This window comes from Babylonia areolata, chromosome 7 (assembly GCF_041734735.1).
Source record: "Babylonia areolata isolate BAREFJ2019XMU chromosome 7, ASM4173473v1, whole genome shotgun sequence".
Lineage (NCBI taxonomy): Eukaryota > Metazoa > Mollusca > Gastropoda > Neogastropoda > Buccinidae > Babylonia > Babylonia areolata.
The window spans coordinates 39201210-39228953 of NC_134882.1; the positions used below are offsets into that span (position 1 = coordinate 39201210).

Below are 27744 nucleotides of genomic sequence, written 5' to 3' on the forward strand. Positions count from 1 at the left end.
TCAGGGGCCTATAGGCCCGTGTGTTGACCTGGCTGTGATGATGGTGGTGGTGGTGGTGGTGCTGGTGATGGAGACGGATTTCTGACACTGAAGCTGAATGGCCCGCCTCTCCGCCTCCAGGTCCTTGAGGGTCAGCTCCCCAAAGTCCTGTGGCCTCAGCTGGTGATGACTCAGCCTGTAAGGCTTGCACAGCAGTTTCAGCGTCTGTGGCAATGTCATTATTATAATTTATTCATTTTCTTGGGATTCAGTTACACAAAGGACAGACTGAATCATTCCCACTAAAGGTTAGCGAGAAGGAGAGAGAGAGAGAGAGAGAGAGAGAGAGAGGGAGAGAGAGAGACAGAGACAGAGACAGAGAAAGAGAGAGCTATCCTGAGTGATTTTAATGACTTGGGCCAACAGCACCTGTCATGACAAGTGAAGACAAAAAAGTACATTTCAGAAAGAACTCGGCTCAGAATATATCATAATGGATAGTGAAAAGAGAGGGAGGGAGGGAGGGAGAGAGAGAGAGAGAGACAGACAGACAGACAGAGACAGAGACAGAGAGAGAGTCGGGTGATATGCAAACAAAAAAACAGGCCATTGTCCCTCTCATGACAGGGTGCAGTGTACAAAATCAATACAGAACCCTGTGGGACCCCATAATTCTGTGGTCTTGTAGATGAGTAAAGGCCGTTTATTTATTCATGTGGAGTGATGGCCTAGAGGTAATGCGTCCGCCTAGGAAGCGAGAGAATCTGAGCGCGCTGGTTCGAATCACGGCTCAGCCACCGATATTTTCTCCTCCTCCACTAGACCTTGAGTGGTGGTCTGGACGCTAGTCATTCGGATGAGACGATAAACCGAGGTCCCGTGTGCAGCATGCATCTAGTGCACGTAAAAGAACCCACGGCAACAAAAGGGTTGTTCCTGGCAAAATTCTGTAGCAAAATCCACTTCGATAGGAAAAAGAAATAACACTGCATGCAGGGAAAAAAAAGAAAAAAAAAAGGGGGTGGCGCTGCAGTGCAGCGACGCGCTCTCCCTGAGGACAGCAGCCCGAATTTCACACAGAGAAATCTGTTGTGATAAAAAGAAATACAAATACAAATATATATATTAACTTTCTGTGCAGAATTCGAGTTGCTCTCCCCCGAAGGAGAGTATGTCACCACAGTGTTGCGCCACCCTTCCCTCCCCCCCCCCCACCAACTCCCCACATCCCTATCTCTTCTGTCCGCAGGCTATTTGTTTTCGAACCCAAATGGATTTTTCTACAGACTTGCCAAGGACAATCATGTTGCTGTCGTGGGCACTTTTACGTGCGCTTTGTGCAGGCCGCCGCACACGGAACCTCGGTCTTACAGAAACTGTTGGGATCAGGCGCAGAGATGCGTTTTCAGCCAAGTTTTAAAACTGTGCAGGAAATGAGGAAAGAATTCTGTACTCTGGATAAAAGGATGTCGTGATCAACAGTATCGAAAGCTACAGAAAGATTCTTCTTCTTCTTCTTCTGCGTTCGTGGGCTGCAACTCCCACATTTACTCGTATGTACACGAGTGGGCTTTTTCGTGTATGACCGTGGTTTGTTTTTTGTTTTTTTGTTTTTTTGTTTGTTACCCCGCCATGTAGGCAGCTATACTCCGCTTTCGGGGGTGTGCATGCTTGGTATGTTCTTGCTTCCATAACCCACCGAACGCTGACATGGATTACAGGATCTTTAACGTGCGTATTTGATCTTCTACTTACCGTATACACACGAAGGGGGTTTAGGCACTTGCAGGTCTGCACATGATTATGCTAACCTGGGAGATCGGAAAAATCTCCACCCACCATCACCAGTTATAGTAATAAAGTGGAACCTTACATATTAATTGATATGAACCGATATGTTAGAAGTGCATTATCTAAACTCAGGTTTGGTGTTTCGGACATTGCCCGTCATCGCTTCAGATACAAGCATATAAGTTCTGTTAATATTCAATGTCGTTTATGCGATGCAGCTGAAGAAAACGATTATCCATATTACGTTTTGTTGTCCTGTTCTATATGATTTTAGGATAAATCTAATTGAACCTAAGTACTATCAAAATCCATGTCTTTTTATATTCAATTTACTTATGGCATCTAGAAATGAAAACGTCTGAAATTTACTTATGGCATCTAGAAATGAAAACGTCTAAACTATCATGGCTCTGTTTGTTAACAAAGCACTGAGGATGTTGTGTATTGGTACAAGTTAGGTGTATTCTTGTGTTATGTTTGGTACGACTTTTATTTACATGTGTTATGTAGTTGCGCTCATGTTATAAATATTATTTGTTTACGACTATGTAATTCTCCCTTCAGACAGGGGTTATGGCCTAATCTGAATAAAACATTCGCATTCTCTTCCACCCTCTTTCCTCTCATGTCTCTCTCTTCTTTCTCTCCCCACCCCTTGGTACCCCCAGAATGGTGCCGTTCTTATGGAGCATCACAACAGAGATCACAAATCATTCTCTCCCCCCCCCTCTCTCTCTCTTCCCTTCCCTCCCATCTCTGTCATTCTTCCTTCCCCCCTCCCTCCTCCTCTTCCATATCTCTCTCCCCACACCTCCAACAACCCCACGCCCTTCGGTACCTCCAGAATGGTGCCGTTTCTTATAGGGCATCACAACAGAGATCACAAATCATTCTCTCCACCCCCCCTCTCTCTCTTCCCTTCCCTCCCAACTCTGTCATTCTTCCTTCCCCCCCTCCCTCCTCCTCTTCCATATCTCTCTCCCCACACCTCCAACAACCCCACGCCCTTCGGTACCTCCAGAATGGTGCCGTTTCCAAAGTGGGGCATCACAACATAAAGTGTTTTAGACAGCGAATAGTTGATTGTAGGTGGCAAGATTGGCATGACCATATGGAAACTAGCGATAGATTTGCACAGTTTAGAATCTTTAAAACATCGCAGGGGCCTGAACCATATATTGGGATGGAAATAAACAGATATGTAAAAAGTGCACTGACAAAATTTAGATTTGGTGTTTCAAATATTGCTGTTCACAGTTTCAGATACTGTAGTAGGAATGAATGTGAATATATGTGTCGATTGTGCAACCTGGGTAGGGAAGATGAATTGCATTTTTTGTTATGTTGCCCTGCTTTGAGTGACCTCAGACAAAGATTAATTCAACCTAAATATTATAAAGATCCCTGTGCTTTTAGATTTAATCTGCTCATGTCGTCAAAACATGAGCTTACCCAACAAAACTTGGCCATGTATTTATATGAGGCATTGAAGAGACTTCGAATTGTTATTTTGTGAATGTTGTTGAGTATTGTATTAGCTACTTTTGGTTGATTTGTGATGTTGGTTTATCGTGTCAAGTCATTTTCCTCTATTTATTTTCTTGTATGACCCCCTTCAGTAAGGGGCTTTGGCCTTAATCTGAATAAAACATCGTTATCGTTATCTCTCCCCACACCTCCAACAACCCCACGCCCTTCGGTACCTCCAGAATGGTGCCGTTTTTTGTTTTTTTTATAGGGCATCACAACAGGGATCACAAATCATTCTTTCTCTCTCTCTCTCTCTCTCTTTAATTCTCCATCTCTCTCTCTCTCTCTTCCCTCCCCTCCCATCTCTGTCATTCTTCCTTCCCCCCTCCCTCCTCCTCTTCCATATCTCTCTCCCCACACCTCCAACAACCCCACGCCCTTGGGTACCTCCAGAATGGTGCCGTGTTTGTTTTTTTTATAGGGCATCACAACAGGGATCACAAACCATTCTTTCTCTCTCTCTCTCTCTCTTCCCTCCCCTCCCATCTCTGTCATTCTTCCTTCCTCTTCCCCCTCCTCTTCCATATCTCTCTCCCCACACCTCCAACACCCCACCACGCCCTTCGGTACCTCCAGAATGATGCCGTTTCCGAAGTGGGGCATCACAACAGGGATCACAAATCATTCTTTCTCTCTCTCTTTAATTCTCCATTCTCTCTCTCTCTCTTCCCTCCCCTCCCAACTCTGTCACTCTTCCTTTCCTCTTCCTCCTCCTCTTCCATATCTCTCTCCCCACACCTCCAACAACCCCACGCCCTTGGGTACCTCCAGAATGGTGCCGTTTCCGAAGTGGGGCATCACAACAGAGATCACAAATCAGTCTCACTCACACTTCCCTTCCTAACTCTCTTTCTTTCCCTTCCCTTCCCACCTATCTCTGTCAATCTTCCTTCCCCCTCCCCCCTCCCTCTTCAATCTCTCTCATCTCCGCACCCCCCCCTCCCCTCCCCTCCCACCCCCTGACAACACAGCCTCACTCCCACTCCCACCCCCGTTTGAGTACCTTCAGATTGGCGCCGTTCCTGACCCACTTATAGAGGCCCACGATGGGCACCCAGATGGCGGACGCTGCCGCCAGGGTCCACCCGATGCCCACAGCCCAGTCTGGATACTTGTACACTTTGTTGCCAGGCCTTCCGTAGCTCAGCTCGGAGTAATTGATGGCGCTCATGACGAATATGGCCTGTAAGGGAGAGTGGGGACGTGTAGGGGAGGGGGGTTGGGGAGGGAGGTTTGGGGTCGTTGGGGGAGTCGGAGGGTGGGTGTGGGGGGGCGTAAAAAGGGGGTGGGGTGGGGTGGGGTGGGGGAGGGAAACAACAGCCGTTTGAAATTTTAGTTGACAACAGAAGCAAAACTTCAATCAGTCAAACCCTTTTGGCTTTATATGTACATAAAAAGACGTGAGAGAGGATATTTCCTTCTAGATCACTTTGAATACATTAATGACGTAAATGATACATTAGTTATGAACACAGTGAGTGAGAGACAGACAGACAGACAGACAGACAGACAGAGACAGAGAGAGGCAATGGCAAAGGCAAAAAGTTTATTCTTGTGCCCCCTGGGGCCATCGAAACGTTACATACATACATATTTCAGATATACCATACAAACAATAAGAGTGATGTCAAAAGAACAAAGAGGAAAAAAACAAAAAGACCAATAGGCACAGCCAATATACATTAATAAATAATTCATCCTCATCCATCAACCACAGACGTAGCTTTTCCGAAATGAACTACAAATAGAAGAGACAAATGTTTCTAGTTTTGATAATATTCTTTTTTCTTTTTTTTCGGAAAACAATAAGTGGAATTTAAGGGAGTTTAGGTGGTTTCTACAATATCCAGGCAGAGAGAGAGAGAGAGAAACAGAATGAGGCAGACAGTGAGACAGAGACATAGAGAAGAGAGGGAGAGAAATAGAGAGACAAAGAGAGACAAAGCGAGATAGACTGACAGACAGACAGACAGGCAGGCAAACAGACAGACAGACAGAAAGCTACACTGACCAAACAAAAGATGGGAGAAAGAACGGTCCAACACACGGCCATGAAGGGCAATGTCCTGACCAAGTACACATCCCCCAACATCATCCGTATGTTGTCCAGGAAGCGACGTATTCCTGCACACACACATCCCCCCACATCATACGTATGTTGTCCAGGAAGCGACTTATTCCTGCACACACACACACATCCCCCAACATCATACGTATGTTGTCCAGGAAGCGACGTATTCCTGCACACACACATCCCCCAACATCATACGTATGTTGTTCAGGAAGCGACGTATCACTGCACATACACACACATCCCCAAACATCATACGTATGTTGTCCAGGAAGCGACTTATTCCTGCACACACACATCCCCCGACATCAAACGTATGTTGTCCAGGAAGCGACGTATTCCTGAACACACACACACATCCCCCAACATCATACGTATGTTGTTCAGGAAGCGACGTATTCCTGCACACACACATCCCCCATCATACGTATATTTTCCAGGAAGCAACGTATTCCTGCACACACACATCCCCCAACATCATACGTATGTTGTCCATGAAGCGACGTATTCCTGCACACAAACATCCCCCATCATACGTATGTTTTCCAGGAAGCAACGTATTCCGGCACACACACACATCCCCCAACATCATACGTATGTTGTCCAGGAAGCGACGTATTCCTGCACACACACATCCCCCGACATCATACGTATGTTGTTCAGGAAGCGACGTATTCCTGCACATACACACACATCCCCCAACATCATACGTATGTTGTCGAGGAAGCGACGTATTCCTGCACACACACATCCCCCAACATCATACGTATGTTGTCCAGGAAGCGATGTTTTCCTGCACACACACATCCCCCCACATCATACGTATGTTGTCCAGGAAGCGACTTATTCCTGCACACACACATCCCCCGACATCATACGTATGTTGTCCAGGAAGCGACGTATTCCTGCACACACACATCCCCCATCATACGTATGTTTTCCAGGAAGCAACGTATTCCTGCACACACACACACATCCCCCAACATCATACGTATGTTGTCCAGGAAGCGACGTATTCCTGCACACACACATCCCCCATCATACGTATGTTGTCCAGGAAGCAACGTATTCCTGCACACACACATCCCCCAACATCATACGTATGTTGTCCATGAAGCGACGTATTCCTGCACACAAACATCCCCCATCATACGTATGTTTTCCAGGAAGCAACGTATTCCGGCACACACACACATCCCCAAACATCATACGTATGTTGTCCAGGAAGCGACGTATTCCTGCACACACACATCCCCCGACATCAAAAGTATGTTGTCCAGGAAGCGACGTATTCCTGCACACACACACACATATCCCCAAACATCATACGTATGTTGTCCAGGAAGCGACTTATTCCTGCACACACACATCCCCCGACATCAAACGTATGTTGTCCAGGAAGCGACGTATTCCTGCACACACACATCCCCCGACATCATACGTATGTTGTCCAGGAAGCGACTTATTCCTGCACACACACATCCCCCCACATCATACGTATGTTGTCCAGGAAGCGACTTATTCCTGCACACACACATCCCCCGACATCATACGTACGTTGTCCAGGAAGCGACTTATTCCTGCACACACACACACATCCCCCAACATCATACGTATGTTGTCCAGGAAGCGACCTATTTCTGCACACACACATCCCCAAACATCATACGTATGTTGTTCAGGAAGCGACGTATTCCTGCACACACACACATCGCCCAACATCATACGTATGTTGTCCAGTAAGCGACGTATTCCTGCACACACACATCCCCCAACATCATACGTATGTTGTCCAGGAAGCGACGTATTCCTGCACACACACATCCCCCAACATCATATGTATGTTGTCCATGAAGCGACTTATTCCTGCATACACACATCCTCCAACATCATACGTATGTTGTCCAGGAAGCGACTTATTCCTGCACACACACATCCCCCCACATCATACGTATGTTGTTCAGGAAGCGACGTATTCCTGCAGACACACATCCCCCAACATCATACGTATGTTGTCCAGGAAGCGACTTATTCCTGCACACATACATACATCCCCCCCCCCCACATCATACGTATGTTGTTCAGGAAGCGACGTATTCCTGCACACATACATACATCCCCCCCCCCACATCATACGTATGTTGTCCATGAAGCGACGTATTCCTGCACACACACACATCCCCCAACATTACACGTATGTTGTCCAGGAAGCGAACTATTCTTGCACACACACATCCCCCAACATCATACGTATGTTGTCCAGGAAGCGACGTATTCCTGCACCCCCCACCCCCGACATCATACGTATGTTGTCCAGGAAGCGACGTATTCCTGCACACACACACACACACCCACACCCACGCCCCCCTACGTATGTTGTCCATGAAGCGACGTATTCCTGCACACACACATCCCCCAACATCATACGTATGTTTTCCAGGAACCAACGCATGATGTTGTCCAGGAACCTATGTATTCCCGCACACAACTCCCCAAGATTGAGGGGTAAGACAGAGGGAGGTTTGGGGGAGGGCGTTAGGGTGGAGAGGGTAGAATATGGGAGGGGGTAGAAGGGAGATAGGAGGCGGGTGGGACAGTGTTCGAGTTTTCTGGGGTAGAAGGGAAGTGTTGTGTAGGTTTGGGGTGGTGGTGGTGATGGTGGTGGTGGTGGTGGTGGTGGTGGAGGATTGGGTAATTCCAAGGGGATACGCAACAAGGGGGTACCCTCCCCCTCCTCCCCCCCCCCCCTACACAACACTTCCCTTCTATTCCTCCAAATCCCAACACTGTCCTTCCCACCTCTTATCCTACCCTCCACACCTCTCCTTACCTTCTACCCCTCCCACTTTCATACCCCAGCGTTTTACCCCTCCCCCCCTTTACCCCTCTCTTCTATTACTCCCCAATCCTACCCTCGCGTTTCACCCCTCTCGCCTTGACCCCTCGCTTCTACTTTTCTCCTATTCTGCCCTCCGTTTTACCCCTCCCCCCTTTACCCCTCTCTTCTATTACTCTCCTATCCTACCCTCGCGTTTCACCCCTCTCGCCTTGACCCCTCGCTTCTACTTTTCTCCTATTCTACCCTCCGTTTTACCCCTCCCCCCCTTTACCCCTCTCTTCTATTACTCCCCAGTCCTACCCTCGCGTTTCACCCCTCTCGCCTTGACCCCTCGCTTCTACTTTTCTCCTATTCTGCCCTCCGTTTTACCCCTCCCCCTTTTACCTCTCTCTTCTATTACTCCCCAATCCTACCCTCGCGTTTCACCCCTCTCGCCTTGACCCCTCGCTTCTACTTTTCTCCTATTCTACCCTCCGTTTTACCCCTCCCCCCCTTTACCCCTCTCTTCTATTACTCTCCTATCCTACCGTCGCGTTTCACCCCTCTCGCCTTGACCCCTCGCTTCTACTTTTCTCCTATTCTACCCTCCGTTTTACCCCTCCCCCCTTTACCCCTCTCTTCTATTACTCTCCTATCCTACCCTCGCGTTTCACCCCTCTCGCCTTGACCCCTCGCTTCTACTTTTCTCCTATTCTACCCTCCGTTTTACCCCTCCCCCCTTTACCCCTCTCTTCTATTACTCTCCTATCCTACCCTCGCGTTTCACCCCCCTCGCCTTGACCCCTCGCTTCTACTGTTCTCCTATTCTACTCTCCAATTTACCCCTCCCCCCCTTTACCCCTCTCTTCATTACTCCCCAATCCTACCCTCGCGTTTCACCCCTCTCGCCTTGACCCCTCGCTTCTACTTTTCTCCTATTCTACCCTCCAGTTTTACCCCTCCCCCCTTTACCCCTCTCTTCTATTACTCTCCTATCCTACCCTCGCGTTTTCCCCCCCCCCCCCAATCATACCCTCGTTCCCCTCTCCCTTTACGCGTACCCCTATTATACCCTACCTTCTACACCTCCCTCTCACTTCTACCCTCACCCTATCCTACCAACACCCCACCCCCTCCTACCCCTCCCCCCTTTACCCCCACCCGTCCCCTTATCCTGTCTCCCTCTCTTTACCCCTCCTCCCCTCCCCCTCCCCTAACCTCCCCTTTTACCCCTATCCTACTCCTCCCTTCCTTTTTTTACCCCTACCTCCCCCTTTAACCCTATCCTATCACTCCCTTCCCTCTTTACCCCTACCTCCCTCTTTACCCCTCCCTTCCCTCTTTACCCCTACCTCCCCCTTTACCACTATCCTAACCCTCCCTTCCCTCTTTACCCCTACCTCCCCCTTTACCACTATCCTAACCCCCCCCCCTTCCCTCTTTACCCCTACCTCCCCCTTTACCACTATCCTACTCCCTCCCTTCCCTCTTTACCCCTACCTCCCCCTTTACCACTATCCTACCCCCTCCCTTCCCTCTTTACCCCTACCTCCCCCTTTACCACTATCCTACCCCCCCCTTCCCTCTTTACCCCTACCTCCCCCTTTACCACTATCCTACCCCCACTTCCCTCTTTACCCCTATCATACCCCTCCCTTCCCCTTCCCTCTTTACCCCTCCCTTCCCTCTTTACCCCTACCTCTCCCTTTACCCCTATCCGACCCCTCCCTTCCCCCTTGACCCCTACCTCCCCCTTGACCCCTATCCTATCCCTCCCCAACCTCCACCCCTTTAACCCTCCCCTATCCTCCCACTCCCCCTTTACCGCTCTCCCTATCCTACAACCCCCCCCCCCCTCTCGTATCCTACCCTGCGTGTGCGTGTGTGTGTGTGTGTGTGTGTGTGTGTGTGTGTGTGTGTGTGAGTGTGTTTATTCCACACACACTGGAAACACACACTGAAAAAGTTTAGTGCTCGAATCATCGAAGAAAAGAATCACAGAGAACCTGAGCGAGATCCAATAATTACCGTATACATAAGACACGGCGAACAGCTCAAAGAACGCCACCAGCAGAATGATTCTACTGCCGGAGTAATAGTCGAACAACTGGAACACGTACATCCCTCCCTGTGAAAAAATGGAACCAACGGTCAGGTTTAACACTTGCAGACATGCCGGTCACGAACATTGCAGATAACAGACAAAAAAATAAGAATTGAAACACACACACACACACACACACACACACACACACACACACACTTGCGTGCGTGTTTTCTGGCTGTCTGTCTGTCTGTCCGCTTGTCCAGTTGCGACACACACACACACACACACATAATACATGCACACACACACACAGAAAGACGGGCATAGCAAAGAGACGCGTACACACGCACACACATGCGCATACACACACATACACAGAAAGAGAAAGAGAGGGAGAGGGAGAGAGAGAGAGGGACAGACACACACAGAAACACACACACACACACACACACACACACACACACACACACACACACACACATACGCGCGCACGCGATTGATTTGGACTGGTTTGAGTTTCTCAGTCTTTTCACAACCATCAGTAATGTGACTTTCAGTTTCAGTTTCAGTTTCAAAGAAGGTGTCAAAGCGTGTGCGCTGATCCTTACGCTAAACCACATGTGCTGTATCTAAGAAAGAAAAAGAAAAAATTGACAAAAAGAAAACCCATAGAGGGGTGGGTGAAGCAGATGCCTGACTTATATGTAAAAACCCAACGCACTGGTCAGGGCCTAGAGAAAGTGTTGTGAGAGACAAGGGAAAGTATTAGTGACACAAAGGGCCGGCACAAGGCAGTCTGAAGGCAGGCACAAGACCTTCAACAGAGAACCACATGGCACATCCGAATCAGTGCACAAGCAAAGGAAAACAAAAAATGCCAGAGTATCAGTATCAGTATTAGTAGCTCAAGGAGGCGTCACTGCGTTCGGTCAAGTCCATATACGCTACACCACATCTGCCAAGCAGTTGCCTGACCAGCAGCGTAACCCAACGCGCTTAGTCAGGCCTTGAGAGAGAAAAAAAGAAAAGAAAAAGAAGAAAAAACAAACAAAAAAAATCCCAACAAACTTTTAAAAATATATAATAAAAATAATAATAATAAATAAAAACTGCCAGAAAGATCACCAATAACAAAACAAAGAAAACAAAGGAAACGGAACAAAAAACAAACAAACAAAACAAAATATTTAAGGGAAATGACATAAGCATCTGGCATGGCATGCTTTTTTTCCCCTTCAGATAGAGAAATTGCCCTACCCGAGACATATAAGATAAGAAAGAACGAAAGCAAGAAAGAAAGAAAAAAGGCAAGAAAGAAAGAAAAGGAAAGAAAAGGAAAGAAAGAAAGAAAGAAGTGGAGTAATGGCCTAGAGGTAACGCGTCCGCCTAGGAAGCGAGAGAATCTGAGCGCGCTGGTTCGAATCAAGGCTCAGCCGCCGATATTTTCTCCCCCCCCTCCACTAGGCCTTGAGTGGTGGTCTGGACGCTAGTCATTCGGATGAGACGATAAACCGAGGTCCCGTGTGCAGCATGCATTTAGCACACGTAAAAGAACCCACGGCAACAAAGGGGTTGTTCCTGGCAGAATTCTGTAGAAAAATCCACTTCGTTGGGAAAAACAAATAAAACTGTACGCAGGAAAAAATACAACAAAAAAAAAGAAGAAAAAAACAAGGGTGGCGCTGTAGTATACCGACGCGCTCTCCCTGGGGAGAGCAGCCCGAATTTCACACAGAGAAATCTGTTGTGAAAAAAAACAGAAATACCAATACAAATACATACAAAGAAAGAAGAAGCAAAAAATAGAACCAAAGGAAACAAGTCAGAGCCATGTGACTCACTTCGCACACCATGGACAGCCCTATGAAGAACATGACGATACACAGCAGACCAACAAACACCTCCCTGCGATAGCCCCTCCGTAGGAAGTGGGGGTACTGGTCAACGATCGTCGTCACCACCCCCTCCACACCTACGAACTAAACAGCACTCATGCACGCACGTACGCACGCGCGCACGCATGCATGCACGTGCGCGACACGGAGACAAACACCACCAACACAGGTACATGATTATGTGCGCGCGGAGGTCTGCGCGAGGTTGTAGTGAGTACACTTTCTCTCGCGCGTGTACACACACACACACACACACACACACGCACACATATAGAGACATAGACACACAGACACATGCACATCCGTGCACACTAATATGCACACAGACCACCTTCACACTCACACGCACACACACTGTCTCTATTTCTTTCTATCACACACACACACACACACACACACACACACACACACGCCTACACCAAGCCACCACCTTCCCCACCGTTCCACCCACACGTGCACACACAGAGGTAAACACACCCCTCACATAAAGACAGTTCAAGCTCTCTCAGACCCGCCTCCACCCCCACGCCCCCCCCCCTCACACACACACACACCACCCCCTGACCTCTCACATTACCTGGCTATCCAGACCCAGCAGAATGATCATGAAGAAGAAGAGGAAGGACCACAGAGGGGCCACAGGCATCTGCGCCACTGCCTTCGGGTAGGCGATGAAGGCCAGGCCAGGACCTGCCACGTGAGTTTCAGTTTCAGTTTCACTTTCTCAAGGAGGCGTCACTGCGTTCGGACAAATCCATACACGCTACACCACATCTGTTGAGCAGATGCCTGACCAGCAGCATAACCCAACGCGCTTAGTCAGGCCCTGAGTGCATGCTTACATATTTGTGTACCTATGAAAGGGGATTTCATTTTACGTAATTTCGCCAGAGGACAACACTCTCGTTGCCATGGGTTCTTTTTCAGTGCGCCAAGTGCGTGCTGCACACGGGACCTCGGTTTATCGTCTCATCCGAAAGACTAGACGCTCAGTTTGATTTTCCAGTCAAACTTAGGAGAAAGGGCGAGAGCGGGATTCGAACCCACACCCTCACGGACTCTGTGTATTGGCAGCTGAGCGTCTTAACCATTCTGCCACCTTCCTCCTGCCACGTGATCAAAGTCATTACTGTTGGATGGTCGGTCGCGCGCGACGATGAGCATCAGGACAGCAGAGGAGGCAGTTGCTGACCCGACTATCAGGGCTACGTGGAGAGTGTCTTGCCCAAGTTGCATGGATCTCTCCCACTCTCTCGGCCAAGAGCGCTTTATGAAAGTCGGGACCATCCCCAAAGGCCAACTAGCGCTCCTGGGCCAAACGCTGCAGCACGACAGGGTAAGTGCAATCTTGCTTCCAAGTTTGAGAGTCGTAGTTCTTCACAAAGGACTAAAGCTGCAAATGACCTCCCACTGCAGTAGAGAAACCATTGATCATACAACTCTCACTTTGCTGTTGGCTCAGCTGTAAGCTTATGTCAGTCTCTGATTTCAGACGAGCGTTGAGCCTGAGCCATTATCATTACCGATACTGTTACAGCGCCCAGGTTGGGCCAGGGACCAACCAAGCTCTAGCGCTTTACAAACACGGCGTCATTTAATAACGGAGTCTCCCGTCGGACCAATGGACGAGTAGGCAGGCAGGCTTATCTGTTGGTGTGTGTCCTCATATGGGAGAAGAGGCCGATTCTGGATGCGCACCACTTCCCACAGGTGTTGCAAGGGAAAACGTCTCCAGAAGTTGAGCTCTGCTTCCTTTGCTCACGCTTCTCCTTAATGGCCAGCCTTCTCATGTTTTCAAACGTCTTTATGCCACTAGAGCACAGCATCCTCCAGCAAGAGCGGTCAAGGGCATCAGTTTCCCAGGAAGCGATTTCTATGTCACAGGCTTTGAGGTTTGTCTTCAAGGTGTCCTTGAAGCGCTTGCGGGGTCTTCCAAGGTCGCCTTGGCCTTCCTTCAGCTGGCCATACAAGAGCATCTTCGGGATCCTGCTGTCTGTCATGCGGACAACGTACGTGTCCTATCCAGCGTAGCTGGCACTGGATCAGCAGGCTTTCGATGCTGGGCAGGCCGCTCCTCTCAAGGACCTGGAGGTTGGAGACCCTGTCTTGCCGCTTTATGCCGAGGATCTTTCGTAGGCATCTCTGGTGAAACTGTTGAAGTTGTTGAATGTGACGGCGATACGTTGTCCATGTTTCACAGCAGTACAACAAGGTGGTCAGCACAACAGCTCTGTAGGTTTGTAGGCGTCATTTGCACATCAGGCAACTGGCTGCCTACAAGGGTGGAACCGACTGACATGGTGTCATCATCAGCCCGTGAATTATCACCACACTCCTCCAAACCGAATGCAGCTAAGCGACAGGGGTTAAAGGTCACACACGCTTTTTTTAACACGATAGAAGATGGAGGAGGAGGGGGAGGGGGAGGTGGAGGAGGAAGAGAAGAAGTACAAGAAGACCACCACCACCACCACCACCACCACCACCACACCACCACCACCACCACCACCACCACCAACAACAACAACAACAACAACAACAACAACAACAACAACACACACACACACCATTCCCATGTCCCACCCCCTACACACACACACACACACACACACACACACGTACACACACACACACACACACGTACACACACACACACACACACACACACACACACAAACCCACCCGACTCCGCCACATCCTTGATCTCCTTGCCATGCAAGTCAGCCATGTAGCCCAGAATTGTGAACACGATGAAGCCCGCAAAGAACGATGTACTGCTGTTCACCAGCGCAAACAGCAAAGAATCCCTGCAAACAAGGCGTGGATAAAGAAAACAACGTGTATAAAATCTCGTGAACGTGTGCTAAAAACTGAAAGTGCAAATAACACAGAATCCTTGCAAACGGAACACGGTGAAATCTATTTTTAAAAAAAGAAAAGAAAAAAAAAAGACAAACAACAGGAACAAAATCTCGTGGACGTGTGTTTTGAAAACAGAAAATGCAAGCAACACAGAATCCATTCAACTGAATTTGACTGGATCTGATTAGTTTCAATCTAGGAGGAGTCTTTGTGAACAACAAGAACAAAGTCTTTTCATATGAAAAAAAGCAAACAAACAAACAAAACAAAACAAAAACAAACAAAAAAATAAAATAAAAGAAAGAAAGAAAGAAAGAAAGCAAACCAAACCAGAAACCACCATCACTGCGATAAAAAAAAAATTCAATCAAAAAAACAACACGCAATCACACACTGTACCTGTATGAGTTGTACTTGACTCACCCACTCTGCTTGTATGAGTTGTACCTGATTCACCCACCCTACCTGTACGAGTTGTTCTTGACTCACCCACCCTACCTGTATGAATGTATTTGACTCACCCACCCTACCTGTACCTGACTCACCCACTCTACATGTACGAGTTGTGCTTGACCCACCCACCCTACCTGTACCTGACTCATCCACCCTACCTGTACCTGATTCACCCACCCTACCTGTACGAGTTGTTCTTGACTCACCCACCCTACCTGTATGAATGTATTTGACTCACCCACCCTACCTGTACCTGACTCACCCACTCTACATGTACGAGTTGTGCTTGACCCACCCACCCTACCTGTACGAGCTGTACCTGACTCTTCCACCCTACCTGTACCTGATTCACCCACCCTACCTGTACGAGCTGTTCTTGACTCACCCACTCCACCTGTAATGAATGTATTTGACTCACCCACCCTACCTGTACCTGACTCACCCACTCTACATGTACGAGTTGTGCTTGACCCACCAACCCTACCTGAACGAGTTTTCTTGACTCACCCACCCTACCTGTACGAGTTGTGCTTGACTCACCCACCCTACCTGTACGAGTTGTACGTGACTCACCCATCCTACCTGTACGTGTTAGTCTTGGCTCACCCACCCTACCTGTACGAGTTGTACCTGACTCACCCACGCCGAGCTGGAGGAAGAAAGTACCTTGACATCACCCACCACCTGGCTACGTAGAATTTTTCTATTTACCCAGCAAGCTAGTCCATACCAGAGCATCAAACGTTGCTGCTCGACCAACCTCCTTAAATGTATTCTGAGTCTCACCAACCTTACCTGTCAGAGAAAGAGGACAGACAACCGACGACGAGACCAACGAGAGATTATGAGAGGGGAGAGTCAACGCTCCCTACCTATTATGTTATTTAGACTCACCAACCATCCATGTCTGGTAACCCATCACTGTATGAGGTATTGCATGAAGAATAAACCCACTGACTGATTACCTAGACCCCCCCCTACCGAATATTTCACTTGGACATTACACACACCTCAAGACAGGATAAAGCTTGTTCTTGGACACCCAATAGCGTAAATGTGTTGACAAAAGCAAAACAAACTACACCCTATACATTACTGACATCAACAACCCTACCTGTACATCTGATAACCCCGTAACCTGTTCGGATATAGAACACTGACCTTCAAACTCACTTGTGTTAGTCTAGTTCCCCTGCCATTATTAAGAGTATGTTCTTTGTTTCTACCACCATACTGTTAGTTGCAAACTAACCTCAAACATTCCATCCTGTACGAGAAGTTCTTTGATCAAACACTGATATCTGTCGTGTTTGTACTGACTAACCACAGTACCTGTATGAGTTGTACCTGACCTCACTCATCCTACCTCTACGAGTTGTGCTTGACTCACCCACCCTACCTGTACGAGTTGTACCTGACCGCACCCATCCTACCTGTACGAGTTGTTCTTGATTCACACACCCTACCTGTATGAGTTGTATTTGACTCACCCACCCTACCTGTACGAGTTGTTCTTGACTCACCCACCCTACCTGTACGAGTTGTACCTGACCTCACTCATCCTACCTGTACGAGTTGTTCTTGACTCACCCACCCTACCTGTACGAGTTGTTCTTGACTCACCCATCCTACCTCTACGAGTTGTACCTGACCTCACCCACCCTACCTGTACGAGTTGTACCTGACCTCACCCACCCTACCTGTACGAGTTGTTCTTGTCTCACCCACCCTACCTGTACGAGTTGTACCTGACCGCACCCATCCTACCTGTACGAGTTGTTCTTGATTCACACACCCTACCTGTATGAGTTGTATTTGACTCATCCACCCTACCTGTACGAGTTGTTCTTGATTCACCCACCCTACCTGTACGAGTTGTTCTTGACTCACCCACCCTACCTGTATGAGTTGTATTTGACTTATCCATCCTACCTGTACGAGTTGCTCTTGACTCACCCACCCTACCTGTACGAGTTGTACCTGACCTCACCCACCCTACCTGTACGAGTTGTTCTTGTCTCACCCACCCTACCTGTACGAGTTGTACCTGACCGCACCCATCCTACCTGTACGAGTTGTTCTTGATTCACACACCCTACCTGTATGAGTTGTATTTGACTCATCCACCCTACCTGTACGAGTTGCTCTTGACTCACCCACTCTACCTGTACGAGTTGTGCTTGAACTTGTTGTAACTGCCGAGTGCCGTCAGCGTGCCCAGAGCGATGGAGGAAGAGAAGAAGACCTGGGTGCCAGCATCCACCCACACCTGTTGTGTACAGTAAGAAATATTCTTCTGATTTTTTTTTTTTTTTACCCCAGGCATGAATGCTGAAAGTCTGTCAGTACCAAGAGCATCAAACGTTAAGAGAACACAAAGGAAGTGCACGTTATCCGAACTTTTGCTCTCTTAAATGATAATCATCCAACTGAGGTCCACAACAGTTTTAACCATGAAATGAGAGAAAGAGAGAGACAGAAAGACAGAGACAGAGACAAACACAGAGAGAGATAGAGAGAGAGAGAAAGAGAGAGATCAACGCTCCTGGCTATGTTCCTATTTACTGTTACTCTTGGACAAAGACACACAACAAAATCCAATGCTGCTGGTATATTTCCCATCAGCTGGGATAGAGGTAAATTAGCACAGAAGAATAAACCCTGAGACTTGATCTAAAAAAAAAAAAAACCACCCCCAGACCACCCATATACTCTTCACTGGACATGTACACAGCAACAATTCAAGACAGGATAAAGTCCTTTTATTTTTTGGTCAACAATGTGCCAAAAAGCGTAAACTGTTGAACAAAAAAGCAAAAACAAACATAAACACATACACAAAAAACAACAACAACAACAACACACGTACAACTAAACCCTTAACTGTTGGAATATAGAAAAACAAGGCCTTCAAGACTCACTTGTGATAAATTAAGTCCCCTAGCATTTATTACAGAGTAATTTCCCTTTTTTACTATCTGCACCAAAAACGTTTGCAAAATAAATAAAAATTCCATGCTTAGCAAAAGAAGTTCCTGTTTGAACAAAAAATGATAATAATGACTTCTCTTGTTGTTGTGTCAGAATAAGAGGCCAAAGTGCCAAGCTTAGAGAATACAAAAAATATAAATATAACAGTAAATGCAGTTTGCATATAATTAGGCTTCTTTTTCTAAATTTTTTTGTGCCCATCCCAGAGGTGCAATATTGTTTTAAACAAGATGACTGGAAAGAACTGAATGTTTCCTATTTTCATGCCAAATTTAGTGTCAACTGACAAAGTATTTGCAGAGAAAATGTCAATGTTAAAGTTTACCACGGACACACAGACACACACACACACAGACAACCGAACACCGGGTTAAAACATAGACTCACTTTGTTTACACAAGTGAGTCAAAACACTAGATCAGTGGGCATCAGTCTCAATTGCAGTTACGACTTTTTGTGTGCTTTGATTGAAGCGGTATGATTGGTTTTAGTGAATCAAAGTAAAGCAACCATAATAAGGAAGAATTCCACAATACAGCAACATTTTTTTCTGCCTGCAAGTATATTTGCTTTACTATAAAAAAAAAAATTTAATAATAAAAAAACCAAACAAAAACGGAATCTTCCACGCAAGTTAGCCAGGGACAACCCATTTGTTGCCTTGGATTCTTTTACGTGCGCTAACTAAGCGCATGCTACACACGGGACCTTGGTTTATCATTCCATCCACTATTCAAGGTCTGGTGGAGGAGAGGGTGAGGTGTGTGTGTGTGTGTGTGTGTGTGTGTGTGTGTGTGCCTTCCCCATTCCCTCTCGCTGTCCGTTCTTCTCCCCCTATCCTCTCTTTTCTCCTCTGACTGACCTCTTTCTCCCCCAGTTTGGCGAGGTCTGGAGTGAGGTAGAACTTCACCCCCTCACTGGCCCCGTCCAGAAGTGAGTTGCGGATCAGCAGGATGAGCATGAAGATGTAGGGCGAGGTGGCCGTCACGTACATCACCTGTGCATGCGGGGATGAAGGGATGAGGGGATGAGGGCTGTGTGTGTGTGTGTTTTGTGTATGCGTGTGTGTGTGTGTGTGTGTGTGTGTGTGTGTGTGAGTGTTTGTGTGTGTGTGTGTGTGTGTGTGTGTGTGTGTGTGTGTGTGTGTGTGTGTGTGTGTGTGTGTGTGTGTGTGTGTGTGTACCTTCCCCACTCCCTCTCGCTGTCCGTTCTCCTCCCCTATCCTCTCTTTTCTCTCTCCCTCATCACCATCACATACCACAATCACTTTTCCCCCACCCCTACCCCAACCCCATCCACCCTCTCTCTGTTCTCTGCCCCCAACCTCTCTTTTCTCCCTCCCTCACCCACCCCTTCCCCAGCACCCCATACTCTCTCTCTCTCTCTCTGTTTTCTATCCTCTGTTCACTGTTCCCTGTCCTGTCTTTTCTCCCTCCCTCACAATCCCATCTCCACAGCCAACCCCCTACCCCCTACCTTGTCTCGCCACTCTGTCTGTCTGCTCCTTCCTCACCTTGCCAGAAGACCTGATGCCCTTACAGATACAGAGGAAGACGACGCACCAGGCCACCAAAAGGCAGAGTGCCAGCTCCCACCTGATGGTTCCCATCTGGTCAATACCGTCAGAGATACTTAGCACGTGGTTCCTGCATCACACACACACACACACACAAAACACACACACACACAACACACACACACACACACACACACACACACACACACACACACATCCCCTGTGGAATTAAATAAAAATAAATAAAATAAAAAATAAAAAGGAGGGAGGAAAGGAGAAGAAGGGATTGATAGTCAAAACGAAGACTCCCATCAGAACCAAATAGGCATTGATACCATTCATAACCAGAAAGACGCCACCTGTTGGACTATAAGGCCTGCAGAACGGACAGGGCATCAGTCAGAAAACTAAATTGTGGGTAGCATAATCGCTGACCTCGATGTGGGCTGCTGCTGTTTTCAGGACTTCTGATTGGTGGAGTGAAGGCCGGCAGCGTAGCTGATCGTTTCTTCTCTGCCTCCTGGATACTGAATGTAGATTCCCACTCAACCATTTCGTGCAGCTTCCTCGTCAAAGCCGTCAGCATAAACATGAGTCCGGGGCTCTTTTGGATAGAGGGTTTGGAGGTGCTGAAGGGTAAGGTACTTTTTCTCAGGGCCACTCTGAGAGTCTCTGGGGGCCAACACCAGTGATGCTGGACTGAACGTGGCTGGGCGTTCCCTCTCTCCCCATGCAGGGACAGCCCGACACTGAGGGATCTCTTTGGGGTTCACGGTCAAGGATGTCGGGTGTTGGTGTTCAAGGGTTCAGCTCTGGTGGGCAAAGCTGCTTCTCTTGAGTCGCCGTGGTCAGAGAGCATCAATTTCTGAAATTTCTTCCCTCCACCCCCCTCCCCTCCTCGTGATACCCTACCCTACCCCACTGAACCTCCTCCCTTACCCTCCTTGATCCTCTTCCCTCCCCGACCGACCCTCGTCCTCCCAGGGCAGGGAGGAGGTGCAGGAAGAAAAGAGGTAGTAGAAGGCCCAGGTCAGGATGACAATGTTGTAGCAGGGTTTGGAGGTACTGAAGGGTACAGGGCTTTTTCTCACCCCTGACTCTCTTCCCTCCCAAACCGACCCTCGCCCTTTCCACCCTGACCCTCTTCCCTCCCCAACTGACCCTCGTCCTTTCACCCCTGACCCTCTTCCCTCCCCAACCGACCCTCGCCCCTCCCACACTCTCCACCGCCCCCCCTGACCCTCTTCCCTCCCCAGTTATCCTCTTCTCCATCTCACTTTCGCCCCCTGCCCCAGACCCCCTCGAAACAAAACAAAACAAACAAATTGGAAAACAAAATAAAAGACTCACTCCCAGAACTCAGTAACAGGGTCGACATGGGTGACGGTGTCGTTGCTGGCCTTGAAGTCCTCAGAACACATGGCCTCGTTCCAGTCGTTGTCGCAGCTGTCCCAGGGCAGGGAGGAGGTGCAAGAGGAAAAGAGGTAGTAGAAGGCCCAGGCCAGAATGACATTGTAGTAGCAGTTGAGGAAGAAGACGATGATGCAAGAGGCCAACCCGATGCCTGAGTAGGAAGTAAGGATGGATGGGTGGGATTGGGAGAGAGAGACAGAGGCAGATCGAGCATGTGATTTACTGCTTGAATAACTTCATACCTACCTTTCAATCAGACAGAAAAAACAACCGAAATGAAGCAAAACGAAACTTACATTAGCCAGGTTAGAGCAATGACAATAACAATAACAATGGCAGAGAGAGAGAGAGAGAGAGAGAGAGAGAGAGGATGCGAATGGTTTATTCATCAGGCCATGACCCCTCATGAATGGGAAAGTGAACATATACCATTACAAAATATTCGAGAACAAAATCAAATTTCAGCAGAATAATACTAAAAATAAGAAACAATAGTCAAGAGAGAGAGGGAGAGAGAGAAACTCAGAACTCAGAACAAAACACTTTTTTTATTCAAGGAATATTAAAATTTTGGGCATGGCCCATTCTCCCATCTAAATCTACATCAGTTACAATAGCACACACATGTTCGATGAAAAGGGGAGAAAGAGAGAATCAAAAAGAGTGGGGGAAAAGTCCCACAGAAAAAATATGATAAAGAACAGACACATGCGCACGCACGCACACACGCACGCACACACACACACACACACAGATTGACAAAAGGATGAGGGAGGGAGAGAGAGAGAGAGACAGAGAGACAGAGACAGACAGACAGAGAAAACGAAAAAGAGAGAGACAGAGATAGGGACAGAGAGACAAATAGATAGTGAGACGTATTGCTGAGCTTTGAGTAACTCTCCTTAGTATCTTGTTGTCTTTTTTTTTCTTCTTTCTGGTTGTTTGTCCATTGGTTGGTTTTAATTGCATCATATACACTATTTCTTCTTCTTCTTCTTCTGGTAGAAATAAGATGAAGATTGCCATTGCCTGACAGGAAGTAAGGATGGATGATAGGGGAAAGGTGTTATTATTGCTGCTGCTGCTGCTGGTACTGCTGAGCTTTTAATAACTCTCCTTGGCATGAATGCCTTTTTTAAATTGCAGTGTATATAGTAGTAGCAACAGCAGCAGCAGTATGTAGTAGTATTGCACTGTCATGGTGGTGGTGGTAGCAGTAGTAGTACACTATCATCATTATCATCATCATCATCATTATTATCATTATAATTATTATCATTATTATCATATTATTATTATTATTATTCATGGAGTGGCCAACAGCCATTTCTCCACAGACAACAGCAATGATGATGTTGATGATAATGAGAAAGGAAGAGGGTGATGACTGCGACGATGACACCAACGAAGTTTCAGTTTTTCACTCTGTTGCGGGAAGTTTGTTCATTTGGATGTTTTCTTCTTTTTTTCAAATTGCCTGTGTTTTCAAGTTTCCCCATTGAGTGTGTCCAAGTGCGTGAATTCCTTCCCGAATAGTTGCACGTGTGATTGAGTGTGCCCACGTTGCGTTGAGTGGCAGGGTTTCTTTCCCTGGTATGTATGTGGGAGGCAGAGCAGCAGTCGGGCAGGTGGCACCCAGGGGCCGTATTCAAGACAAAATTCATTTTGCCTTCAGGCAAGTTACCTTTGACATGGTTGGGACCTGCGGGTACAGTTTACCTTGAAGGATAAGTTATCTTCGTATTCAAGACACACGCAGTTCGCTCAGACAGCTAGCCCATCGTCTTTTAAAAAAAAAAAATCCCCATGATTCCCATCTGCGCATGCTCTCAGTTTCACTTCTCATCGCACCACAGCTCGGAACATTGTCGAGAGAGTTCGCAAAACACGTGCTATCCGTAAAGCACGCCTGTTTACCCTTTAAAGAAAAGAAAGAAAAATGCTGCAAAAGGATCCGCCATATTTACCTCTGCTTCGTGGGCAGTCACCCTTGGCAGGTAGTGAGGGTAAATTGCCTTCAGGTTTGTAGACACGTGGGTAGACTCTTGTGTTCATGAATACTGGATCTTGCTTACCCTCGGGCAGTTTGCCTTGCCTCAGGCAGATTACTGGCAGGTACACATCTATGCTCAAGCACGATGTTCTCTTGAATACGGCCCCAGCTGGATGCCCAGTTGACTGGAGCCATAATTCGGCCCCCATAGTTAATAAAAACACTCATGTGTTTTTGGAATCGGATACCCAAAATTGGTAAGTTTTTTTTGTTTGTTTTTGTTTTTTGTTTTTTTGTTTTTGGAACCACACCGGAAAACCAGTATTTCATGCCTCTATTCGTTTCTCCCTCCCCCAGTCTGCCGGCTGTTCCCACTCCCGGTTGGGTGAGGTGTGTGTCTCCAGGTGGGAAAAGGACACACAGCTGCCGTCGACTGTGAACTTCCCCAAGTTTTCCCCTTTGTTCCCCTTTTCCTTCTATCCGATTCTCCCTTTCCCCAGTCCAGTCTGCCGGCGGTTCTCACTCCCTGTTCGGCGGAGCGCGTCTCCGCTGGAAGGTGGACGCAGAGCTGTCATCGTCTGGCAAGACCCCAAATTTCCCTTTGTTACCCTTTTTTTCCCTCCATGCACATTCCCACCCCTTTTGGGCACCCAACTTCAGTCTGCGTGAGTGTCTCTGTGACACTAAGTTCGGGAAGAGAACGACACTTCCACAGCTGCCAAGGTGTGGGCAATATTGTCTCAAGAATCGAGACCAAAGACTCGAAACGGCTGTGTTGTGTTGTTGTTGTTGTTGTTGTTGCTGTTGTTTTGTGCGTGTTTGATTGTGTGCAGTTATTGCTTTCACATCAAGCTTTATTCCCTTTTCAATAGTTTTGTAGTTTTTTGTTGTTGTTGTTTTGTTTGTTTGTTTTTGTATTTGCGTAAATATTGAACTAAAAACTGATTGTTCTAAACTCCCTTGTTCCTGATGTTCTCTGTGTGAGAGAATAGGCCCTTTCTTATAAAGTAGGGCGCGACACACTCTCAATTTCGGTCTCAAGGAGATGTCAAAACGTGAGGACTTAAACATAAAGTACGCTAAACCACATCTGCTGTGGGGGGAAAAAACTGAAAGGAGCAGATAATCTAACCTTCGCTAAAACCCAAGGCGCCGGTCATGCCTTTTAAAGCCTACCCTAGGAAACGAAAGCAATGTTGATGATGATGATGATGATAATGATGATGACGATGATGATGATGAGGAGGAGGAGGACAAGGAAGGAGGAGGAGGAAGGAGACGGATGACAATAACAAGGACGAAGATGACCCACCTTGAAAGATGGGCACTAGGTTCCAGGCCTGCAGGCCGCCTCTGTTCATGAACTGACCGACAGCCACCTCCAGGTAGAATAGGGGGATGCCCCCGAAGATCACACAGAGAAAGTAAGGGATCAAGAAGGCTCCTGAAACCACCAGAAAAAAAGAAGAAGTAAACGTGTGTGTGTGTGTGTGTGTGTGTGTGTGTGTGTGTGTGTGTGTGTTGTGTTGTGTTGTGTTGTGTTTTGTGTGTGTGTGTGTAACACACAGAGACAGAGAGAGAGAGAGAGAGAGAGAGAGAGAGAGAGAGAGACAGAGAGAGATTCAGTTTCTCAAGGAGGCGTCACTGCGCTCGGGCAAATCCATATACGCTACACCACATCTGCTAAGCAGATGTCTGACCAGCAGCATAACCCAGCATGACCAAACGCTTTGTCTGGCCTTTGGTGCATACATACAATCAGAGTGGATCTCTTCCACTGAATTTGGCCAGGGGTTCTTTTATTCAGTGCGTCAAGTAGAGCTGCACACGGGACCTCGTGGTTCATCGTGTCATCCGAATGTCTAGACGCTCACTTTGATTTTCCAGTCAATCTTGGGAGAAAGGGCGAGAACGGGAATGGAACCCAGACCCTCACGGACTCTCTGTATTGGCAGAGGAACGTCTTCGCCATTCTGCTACCTTTTTCACTGTGAAAGAGAGAGAGATAGACAGATACATAGATAAAGAGAGAGAGAGAGAGAGAGAGAGAGAGAGAGAGAGTGTGTGTGTGCATGCGTTAGAGTGCGTTGTGTGTGTGTGTGTGTGTGTGTGTGTGTGTGTGTGTAAGTGTATTGTTTTGCTTGTCGTGTGCATGGTGTGTGTGTGTGTGTGTGTGTGTGTGTGTGTGTGTGTGTGAGCAGTCTTTAACTTTTTGTCATGAAAGGTGTCATGTAAGTAACATAATCATGTAAGTTTTTCTTTTTTTAATAAGATGGTGAAGAAACGCCAACGCAGACTGGTAATCATGGCATATCGAATTATGCAAGAACCTGTGAATATAGGGGTTAAGTACTGATGATAACTCAGTAAAGGTCGGGAAATCAAACGAAATCAAATAAACAAATAAGCTGAAATTTGATAGTGGCTTCACCCTTTCACATTATGATATTCATGATTCGGTTGGGTAGCATTGTGCTAGAAAAAAAAATGTTGCCACATTTTAGCTGTCAGCTAGAGAGATCTCTGCGGGGATCATTTCCAGTAATTCTATTCATCCGGAGGTTCCTTTGGGGAAAATGTGTTGTCTGTTTGTTTGTTTTGTTTGTTTTTTTGTTTGTTTTTCCAATTCCGTTGCTTGTGTAAAGCGACTGGGGGCAGAAAAGGTCAAGTGGAGGGTTACTGCTTTTGGGAGGAGGAGGTTGGGGGAAGGATGCAGACCTGCTAGTGCCTGAACCCCCTTCGTGTGTAAATGCATGCAGAAGATCAAATACGCACGTTAAAGATCCTGTAATCCATGTCAGCGTTCGGTGGGTTATGGAAACAAGAACATACCCAGCATGCACACCCCCGAAAGCGGAGTATGGCTGCCTACATGGCTGGGTAAAAACGGTCATGCACGTAAAAGCCCACTCGTGTACATGCGAGTGAACGTGGGAGTTGCAACCCACGAACGCAGAAGAAGAAGAAGAAGAAGGGGGAAGGATGGACAGGGGAGAGAGTATGGGTGGGGAGGGAAAGGTAGGATGAGGGAGGGGGTTCATGGGGTGTGGGGTATGGGGGTGGGGGTGGGGGTGGGGGGGAGTTCGACATGGGAGATGTTATGGAGTGGGGGCGGACTGGTTGAGAGGTGGTTGAGAGTACAAGAGGTTTACCAGGTAAGAACAGGGCATGGAGCGAGTAAGACATGGGTAAATGAATGAATGAATGAATGAAATTTTCTTTAATGAGGGAAGTGGAATAAGCAAGGACATGCTTTTTTTTTTTCATCCAGCCCTCAGGGCAAAGAAAATCAACAAGCAAGCAAACAAACAAGCAAAAAATAAAAAAATAAAAGAAAATAAATAATGAAATAAATAAATAAATTTAAAAAATAATTAAAAAAAACAACCCCCCCCCCCCCCAAACCCCCCCCCCCCCCCCCAAAAAACCACCCCAAAACCCACAAACACACACACACACACGCGCGCGCGCGCACACACACAACAACAACAAAACAAACAAACAAAAACGCACACACAAAAAACACACCAATGAAGCCATCATTACCATTGCAACTATCACTATTACCACTACTACCATTACCACTACTACTGCTAAGTAAATACACACACACACACACACACACACACACACACACACACAAAAGAAAAAAAAGGAAAAAAAGAAAGAAGAGCGAAAGAACAAAACAATGTCACAGCCAGAAAAACAAAAACAAAAATTAATGATAAAGCGGACACTTCACACACACAAACGAATGCACTTTCATATGGACAATCCCTTTCAACAACAGCAACAACAACAACAACAGAACTATACTACTACTACTACTACTGCTACTACTAATGATAATAATAATAATAATAATAATGAGAAGATGGGGAGTTAGGAGTTTGGGTGGGGGAGTGGGGGGGTGGGGGTGGGGTGGACCAGGTGGAGAGGGTAGGACAGTGGGCAGGGAGGAAAGCAATTTACTGTGTGTGCGATACCTGTCATAGATACGGACCTGTGACATCTGTGTGCCAAATGCGTGTCTTCACAAACGAAAAACAAAGAAAAAAAAGATGAGACTGAATTTGGAGAGATAATACGAAACGATACAGTTTGAAATCAAACTACACAGCACAATTGCGACGCAGGCGGCACAACACACAAAATAGACTTCAACAGCGCTTTCAACACTCACCTCCGCCGTTCTTGTAGCAAAGGTACGGGAAGCGCCAAACATTGCCCAGACCCACGGAAAATCCGATACAGGCCAACAGAAAATCGAAAGCTCGCGACCAATGTTCTCTTTCGGTCTCCCCTTCGGGATTATTTTCATCGCTGATTTCCACAGCGGAGTACACAGAGTCTGTGTCAAGGCTCTTTTCTTTCTCCGTACTCAT

General features: G+C 47.2%; 1 protein-coding gene across 1 annotated transcript; it reads right to left on the bottom strand.

Annotated features, from left to right (window-relative positions):
• On the bottom strand, positions 1 to 27744 carry LOC143283842 (sodium- and chloride-dependent taurine transporter-like). The gene is made up of 13 exons (XM_076590217.1): positions 27543 to 27744; positions 24672 to 24803; positions 21304 to 21517; positions 19951 to 20083; positions 19300 to 19434; positions 17612 to 17715; positions 14814 to 14938; positions 12709 to 12821; positions 12078 to 12215; positions 10218 to 10317; positions 5312 to 5424; positions 4304 to 4483; positions 1 to 204 (listed from the first exon to the last, which is right to left on the bottom strand). Exons 1-13 carry the CDS (start codon positions 27742 to 27744, stop codon positions 1 to 3), a joined length of 1893 nt encoding a protein of 630 aa, XP_076446332.1.